Here is an 8,591-nt window from a genome sequence, read left to right on the forward strand (position 1 = left end):
AACTTGGATACCATTTCCTGGCTCAGAGCAGTGACTAAGCTGTAAATCAGAGGACTAGGGGTTGAGGAATAAGTGCCCAAGATGTGACAGATGGCAAGACAACCCTTCAAAGCAGAGCCTTCTCAGGCACAATACCCTTTACTCCTTTGTAACTGCTAAACACCATAACAAAAGACAGTCACTGATACTTGTAATTATTGAATCACAGATTTTTAGACATGGCAGCATCAAAAGAGGCAAAATCATATTTCCTATTTTCTGCTTCGGGAAGCAGGTAGTGTGTGATACAGTTTAGAAAGACTTATCTTGGGTTTTCCTGAGCAGAGCCTGAGACAAGGATTTAGGTTCAGGTATGGTTTTTTGGAGGTGACCCCAAGAAGCAGGAGGGAGAGTGGAAAGAATGAAACAGAGCAGGAAGAAAGCCTTTAAGGATATATTAACATTATTGAAGTTGACTTGGGGGCAAAGGGGGCTGAACTCCACCGGCACCTCCTGAGAAGCCTGCAGAACAGCATCCAGAATTGTCCTGTGGATCTGCTGGCTCCTGCCTTGCCTCGGTTGCAGGTTGCCCCTGGGTGCTGTGCCTGCATGGCTGGGTAGGATCTTGCTTCAGTGTTGGAGAAAGCCTTGGTGCAGAAAGATGGGCAGTGTGTGCTGGACCAGAGGGTCTACTACCCACAAGGTGGGCATGCACTTGCGCTGCACTGTCCCCACAGCTGTGTTTGAAATCACAGTGACCCAAGCAGATGGGTCACAGGGCATCAGAGGATCTGCTAAAAACATTTCCATCCAAAATGCTACCAGAGAATGCTTTATGCTTAGTGGGCTTCATCTGTCTAGAGAAATATATATAGACCCTCACATGCCAAAGCTCTGCTAAATAGATGAGGCGTTGTGATACCAGTTTTCTGTTTCAGGTAAAGCACCCTCAGTGATTTCTGTCCCTCACTGTAGGAATCGGTGGTGGAATTATCCATCAGCATGAATTGATCCACGGAAGCTCCTTCTGTGCTGCAGAACTGGGCCACCTTGTTGTGTCTCTGGATGGGCCTGATTGTTCCTGTGGAAGCCATGGGTGCATTGAAGCATACGCCTCTGGAATGGCCTTGCAGAGGGAGGCAAAAAAACTCCATGATGGTTGGTGTCCCTCTCTCAAGGAATTAAGTAACCAAATAGTAGACAAGTACTTCAAAGTGGAAATTCCAAAGAGAGCTGAACACTGAAGCCAGAAGTTTCCCCCCTTTCACTTCTTAGAGAAAAAGCAGGGCTCCCTCGCACTAAAACAGCACAGCCTCCTTGGTCCTGACCCATACTGCCACTCTTCCTCCCCAGGGGTGGTGGTGCACAGAGGTCTAGAGTTCCAAGATAGCAGGGAAGATTTCCTTCAGTTTTGTTTTCTCAGCCAGTAGCACAGGGTGGGTACTTAATACACATTTTAATGAAGAAATAAATGGACAAAACATGTTATGTATATACCACACATACATGCACTGTATGTGTAGTATATCTGTGCTTCATACATAAAAAGAGTGTAGATTTTTGGCCCCCAAAACCAATTTGTGAGCATATGCTGAAGGAAAGGAAATGGGGAATGGAGGCCGAGAGTGCAGGAGAGAAGTGTATAGAGCCCTACACAGTAGGGTTCTGAAGAGGTGGGAAGAGATGAGCTGCAAAACCAGGCACAGGGCCCACGAGAGGGCATGGCGAGCCGAGATGATGGGTGTATGGGATGGGAAGCAAAAAGGTAGGGGATCATTGCGTGGTGGTGCCCCCTATAAGAGAGGTAAGAAGTATGCTCATCTGTTGGCAGTGGGGGTAGAAGGACTGGGAAGGCGGTGAAGGTATAGAAGAGAGCAGTCGGGGAGAATGCGTGAGAGCTGTGAGGGCCCAGGGGATACAGGAGACCACCAGTTGATGTCTAGGTAGCAGTTTGCACAGCTGGGGATTTTTTTCCTTCAGGGTCCAGATATTCTAGCAGATTAGTAGGAGGCAGATTGATCTGAGTTGGTGACAGGCAGAAGACAAGGACTACAGATAACCACAGAAATTCCTGCTGCTTACTGAGCATTTCTCTGGCCAGCACTTAACTAAGTACTTTATGTTCATGATCTCATTTCATTCCTCAGATAACCTTGCCAGGGTAGGCACTATTGCCCTCATCTTCCAGGAGGGAGGAATGTGTAGAGGTGAGGTGACAGGCATGGGGTCATGCAGCTGGGAGAGGCAGAGCTGGCACTGACCCCAGGCCTGTGTCTGTTCCTCAGCTGCTGTGCCTTGCTGCCATAGAATGTGTGGTGCTGGCAGATGGCACAGCATTGTGTCTGGCATGAGTAAGGAAGGAGTGAATGTGGGAGGAAGGTGATAATTTGGAGAAAAGAACACTTCAAAGACTGTCTGCTCCTGGAAGTGAGAAGTGAGGGAGCCAGAGGGGTAGGAGGCTGTCATCAGACTTGAGGTTTTTCCAGGAAGATAGGTTCTGGGTTATGTACAACCAATTAGCAAGAGGGTAGCAAAAGCTTTAGGGGCAGTGTATAGAGATGTTTGTGAATGATAAGCTTTGCAATTGTGAAAAGAAAACACCATCTTCCCATATAGGGGCTTGCTTTCCACAGGCCCAGTGGTGAGCTTGGCCTCCCCAAGGCTCATTAGTGACTGCTTTTCCTTCTCACTCTGCTCAGAGGACCTGCTCTTGGTGGAAGGGATGTCAGTGCCAAAAGATGAGGCTGTGGGTGCGCTCCATCTCATCCAAGCTGCGAAACTTGGCAATGCGAAGGCCCAGAGCATCCTAAGAACAGGTGAGCATGTGGCTGCAGGTGGCTGTGCTGCAGGGGGTAGCCTCAGATATCATATGGCCCAGCTCGGCCCCAGAAGAGACCCTGCTTCTCTTAGGGACAGGTGCTTTGCAGTGTCTGTTCAGAGGTTTCTTTCCTAATTACTCAGAGGTAAAAAGGGAATTGCATTCAAGGTATTTGGCAGCATTGCCTTTTTCAGCAGGTGTTTGGTTTGGTTTGACAACTATAAAAATGCTCCGTGTTCATTTTACAGGAAATTTAGAGAAATATAGGACAGTTGTAAGAAAAAATATCACTTAGAGTTTTCCCATTTGGAGATACCAACTATTAACATTTCCTTCAAGTCTTTCTATTCATTTTTTTGCCTAGTGGAGATCATGTGGTACACCCTGCTTTTTCCACTTGAGGCTGTCACATGATCATTTTCTCATATTAAGAATCAACCGTGAACTGCTTTTAAAACACTGCCTCCCACTGCATGCTGTGGATGTTCTTTATCATTTCTGCTGCTGGCTCTTTTCTGCCTCCCTCTTTGGTATTTTGATTTTGGCTTCTCTCGGAAACTCATTTTAATTTTTATCTCCCTGCAGCTGGAACAGCTTTGGGTCTTGGGGTTGTGAACATCCTCCATACCATGAATCCCTCCCTTGTGATCCTCTCTGGAGTCCTGGCCAGTCACTATATCCACATTGTCAAAGACATCATTCGCCAGCAGGCCTTGTCCTCCGTGCAGGACGTGGACGTGGTGGTTTCAGATTTGGTTGACCCCGCCCTCCTGGGTGCTGCCAGCATGGTTCTGGACTACACAACGCGCAGGATCTACTAGACCTCCAGGAACAGACATGGACCATCTCTCAAGAGCTCCTGAGTGGAATCAAGTTTTTGTCTTTAGGATGACCATTTCTTAACAATCAAATCTGGTATTGAACTGCAGGTGACTTTGGCAGAGAAATTTTTTGCTTTTGGTCTCCTCTTCCAAAGTCACCTTTCCCAACTCCTATTTTTGTAGATGCTGTTCTTTCTGATATTTTCCTAGTAGGGGTCATTTTAGCTTCAAACCCTGTAAGTTCCAGTCACAATTTTCTGTGCCAAAGTAGCTACAATAATAGAGAGGAAGCCTTAGAACTCTGCTTACTAATGTATTAATATCACTGAAACCTGCAGGCCTTGCCTGGGATGTCACTTCATCCTGAAGTTTGCATTAATAATCCTTCCAGGCCGGGTGCGGTGGCTCACACCTGTAATCCCAGCACTTTGGGAGGCCGAGGTGGGTGGATCACGAGGTCAGGAGATTGAGACCATCCTGGCTAACATGGTGAAACCCCATCTCTACTAAAAATACAAAAAATTAGCCGGGCGTGATGGTGGGCCCCTATAATCCCAGCTACTTGGGAGGCTGAGGCAGGAGAATGGCATGAACCTGGGAGGCAGAGCTGGCAGTGAACTGAGACCGTGCCACTGCACTCTAGCCTGGGTGACAGAGCAAGACTCTGTCTTAAATAATAATAATAATAATAATAATAATAATAATAATCCTTCCAGTCGGGCACAGTGGCTCATGCCTGAACACTTTGGGAGGCTGAGACACGTGGATCACCTGAGGTTAGGAGTTCGAGACCAGCCTGGCCAACATGGTGAAACCCCATCTCTACTAAAATACAAAAATTAGCCACGTGGTGGCATGCACCTGTAGTCCCAGCTACTCGAGAGGCTGAGGCAGGAGAATTGCTTGAGCCTGTGAGGCCGAGCTTGCAGGGAGCCAAGATCATGCCACTGCACTCCAGCCTGGGTGGCAGAGTGAGACTCCATCTCAAAACAAAAAAAATCCTTCCTCCTCTAACCCCAAACTAAGATCACAGAAGGTGATCCAGTCAAGGAACAGAGGGAAGTCTTACCAGGAAGGGCTTAAGTACGCTTTTTTTAAAACAGCTTTATTGTTTTTTTTTTTTTTAAAGCCTACGATTTGATAAGCCTTGACATATGTATACCTGTGAAAGCATCACAATCAAGACATTGGACATATCACCCCCACATCTCAGATATCCCCCCTAATCCTGGATACCATTTGTTGAAAGATGTTACTACTCTAGCTGAACTTACAAGAGACTTAGACCAGGGATCTAAATTACAGTGGCCTTAGTGACCTTGTCCTTATCTTCTTAGGACAGCTGAGAAGCCACTGGGACTTAGAGCCTTTAAAAGGAGATTAACTGTCCCAAAAGGATCTTTGCTACTGACCAGCAGACACTTCTTCCTTCAATAGCCTTTCCTACTGTGTTGAGTAACACCCTAGGGTGTTTATTAAAGCAGTGTTTGTATGAGTTTTACGTAGAGCCCAGAGCCGTGAATCAGGATTCTGGCTACATAATTCACGTTTTCATTGGTGTCAAAATACAAAAGCCAAAGTTCTGGCTATGAACTGTAACTTGAAAGAAATACTAACTGCCACCACTTATTAAGTGCCTACTGTGTGCCAGGCTCTGAACTAGGTGCTTCATATACATTATCCTAAATTCTCTCAACATATGAGGTAGGTGTTTTAATTTTTATTGTATAGAACTTGGTGTGTTTGACACTTGGTGTGTTTAAGCTATGCGGCTAGAGAGAGGGTTTGATTCCAGGTCCCTCTGTGCTTTTTCTGCTAAGCCACACAACCTCTCATTTCAAAAACTTTCAAAATGCTAACATACTCTAATTCACTCTAGGCCACCAAAACTTTTACTACTAATATCTGATTTGTAAATGACTTAATGTATCCTTGACCCTATCAGCTGAATTTAATCAAATATTCCTCTCTGCTGTGAAATTTTACCAGTATAGTATTTGGTCTAGTGACAGGTGTTTTATTTTTTTGAGACGGGGTCTCACTCTGTCACCCAGGCTGGAGTTCTGTGGTTCAATGTAACCTCCGCCCCCCGACTTCAAGTGATTCTCTTGCCTCAGCCTCCTGAGTAGCTGGGATTACAGGCGCATGCACCACGCCTGGCTGATTTTTTTTTTGTATTTTTAGTAGAGACAGGGTTTCACCACGTTGGCCAGGCTGGTTTTGAACTCCTGTCCTCAGGTGATCCTCCCACCTCTGCCTCCCAAAGTGCTGGGATTACAGGCGTGAGCCGTCGCACCTGGCCCTAGTGACAAGTTTTTATGGGTACTTTTAGATATTTAAAAAATCATGTGCATATATTTTTCAGATTTTTATTTTGGGAAAATGAAGGTTTCTACAACATATTGTTTCAGTGTTCAAATAAACTGAAGGAATCAACATTACATTTGAACTATATCCTTCCTAGTGGGTTAGTGTGAAAAAGTTTGGCTGGTTCCTAAAACTCTACCAGCCCTGCAGTAATCTCCAGGGCCTGGTTATTGTTCAGACATTCCATGGTGATTCCTGGGAAGGAAGCTTGGCTCCTCAGTTTCTGAGTCTGGGATGAGATGATGTTCCATGAAGGGACATCTGTTCTTTGGTGTAATCTCTTACGGTGAAATTTGCTCTGTACATCAGACAATTGCATTGCTACCAAGTTTCATACAAAATACTTGAAAGAATGGTATTGAATCTAAAACCAAATATTAGTTTTTATTAAACTTATGGGAAGGCTAATATATTCCAACATAAATTATTACATATGGTTAAGTAATTGCATGTTAATTTATTTTAATGTAAATATTTTTATGTTACTGTTCTGAGCCAAATTCTAAAGAAAAAATACATTTCCTTGTTGAAATCCTGTTGTATTTTGTTTTGTTTGTAACTCACTAGCCAAAAGCATGTTCCTTCCCAGAAGAGATTTAAAGTTGTTGCATTGCTTACATTTTGAAGGTTATATAACTTCCTTAAGGCCTCTAATATCACTGCTTTCTTAACCAAAAAGTCTATTAATAGAGAGCATGGCTGGGCATAGTGGCTTCAGCACTTTGGGAGGCTGAGGCGGAAAGATTGCTTGAGCCCTAGAGTTCAAGACCAGCCTGGGCAACATGCCAGAATCCTACAAAATAATACAAAAAAATTAGCCAGGCGTGGTGGCGAGTGCTCTAGTCCCAGCTACTCAGGAGACTGAGGTGGGAGGATCACCTGAGCCCAGGAGGTTGAGGCCTGCAGTAAGCCATGATCATGTCATTGCACTCTAGCCTGGGTGACAGAGTGAGACCCTGTCTCAAAAACAACAACAAAAACAAAGCATTGTTATATATAACATTGAAAATTCGGCATAAAAAAGCAAAGTAGCCCCAAGAAAGGAGTTTGAAACTAAGTACTGAGCACTCACTGAGTTCCTAGACCCACTCCCTCTTTTTATGAGGCCCCATGTGGGTCTCATACAGATATTAGAAACAATCCCAAATTACTACTGCTGTGTAACCACCTCAAAACTAAACAGCTTAAAACAACAGCAATTGTTTCATGTCGTGGTTTCTGTGGGTCAGGATTTGGGAAAGGCTCAGACTTGACAGTTGTAGCTCAGAGTGTCCTGCACTTGTAGTTGTCAGCTGGAATAGCAGGAGGCTGGCTGGTGAGGCATCTCCCACTGTGTGTGGTTATAGGGTCTCTCAGGTGGCCCCTGTGTGTGGGTTAGTTTGGGCTTCCTCACCACATGGGTAGCTTCAGAGGTAGAATTTTTTATGAGGTGGCTCAGGGCCACCAGCTAGTTGTTCCAAACTGCCTTTTATGACCTAGCCTTGGAAGTCATCACAGCATCACTTTTGTCACATTATTCAGTCACCTCTCCATTTAGAGAATGTCACAGATTTTGTTGACATTTAAAATTGCCACCTCCCACCTCAAGAAGCCCAGCTGGTGTGGGAGGCAAGACTACCAAAAATAAGCTGCCCCAGGTAGATGGCCATGGGATTTCAGGGGAAGGGGGTGGCCTTTGAATTAGTTCTGGGATTTTGACATTTGGAATGGCATTAGCAGGTTCCAGTAGGAACAAAAGTCTGTGAACAGTGATTGCTTGATTGTAATCAGATTTGACTAAAGGGGGAGGAATAAGCAGAGGCCAGAAATGTGGGCCAGGTCAAGGAAAGCCCAATTAAGAAGCTTGGAAAGGGGGAGGTAGCCGGAAAAGTAATGAAAGCTCCTTCCAGCCAAAAATAATTAACATTGAAGAGATAGTGGCCTTTCCTTCTTGGCAATGGCAACACCTAACCCCCATCCTGGGCATGTTATTACAGTTTACCTCAATCTCCAGTTTGGAAATACCAGGTAGTTATAAGAAGATTACTGAAATATAGCTTTAATAATTGCTTGGAACATCACCTAAAATAAGCCAGGTACTATGCCAGGTTCTGAAGGCAGATAATGAACTTACTGGTGTCTGAACGAAGCACAGGCTCCTGGAAACACCTGTATAGATCAGCAGGATGCTGCCCCAGCATTCTTTCACATCAACATCAGCCCACCCCCAGTTTGGAATTAACTGGTGGGAGCTACAGCCGGGTCCAGTGCAGCTTTCTGTGACCATGGACATGTTCTATAATCTGTGCTATCCAATTCAAATGCCACCTAACCACATATGGCTACTGGGCACATGAATTGTGACTAGGACTAGAAATGTATTTTAAATTCATTTAAATAGCCACATGTGCCTGGTGAATACTGCATTGGACAGCACAGGTCTAGATGAAGGACTTCACAAGAGAAATATGAACCAAGTGCTTGGGATGTGCTACGGGACTCAACAGTAATGGGGCTAGCCACATGTGAATGCTGTCCTGACTCAGGCTTACTGGCCAGATCCAAGTGAGTCAAGGTCTTACTAGAGTCTACATGCCCCAGACAGACTCCTGCTGAAATATACTATC

The 8,591-nt window shown here is 45.0% G+C and overlaps 1 protein-coding gene across 41 annotated transcripts in view; it reads left to right on the plus strand.

Moving 5' to 3' along the window:
- GNE (glucosamine (UDP-N-acetyl)-2-epimerase/N-acetylmannosamine kinase) overlaps nt 1–6,517 on the plus strand; it is a 64,771-nt gene extending 58,254 nt beyond the window's left edge. For 7 of the 41 annotated variants that reach the window (XM_015117445.3, XM_015117449.3, XM_015117446.2 and 4 more), the window contains 3 exons: nt 955–1,137; nt 2,679–2,795; nt 3,383–6,517. In XM_015117445.3, the coding sequence (XP_014972931.1) occupies nt 955–1,137; nt 2,679–2,795; nt 3,383–3,618 (536 nt within the window). In that variant the 3' untranslated portion in view covers nt 3,619–6,517. The remainder of the gene's footprint in view (nt 1–954; nt 1,138–2,678; nt 2,796–3,382) is intronic. The other 34 variants (XR_013404703.1, XR_013404714.1, XR_013404728.1 and 31 more) reach the window with 20 other exon arrangements.
- The last annotated feature ends 2,074 nt before the right edge of the window (nt 6,518–8,591 follow it).

The sequence above is a fragment of the Macaca mulatta genome, chromosome 15, assembly GCF_049350105.2.
Source record: "Macaca mulatta isolate MMU2019108-1 chromosome 15, T2T-MMU8v2.0, whole genome shotgun sequence".
Classification (NCBI taxonomy): domain Eukaryota; kingdom Metazoa; phylum Chordata; class Mammalia; order Primates; family Cercopithecidae; genus Macaca; species Macaca mulatta.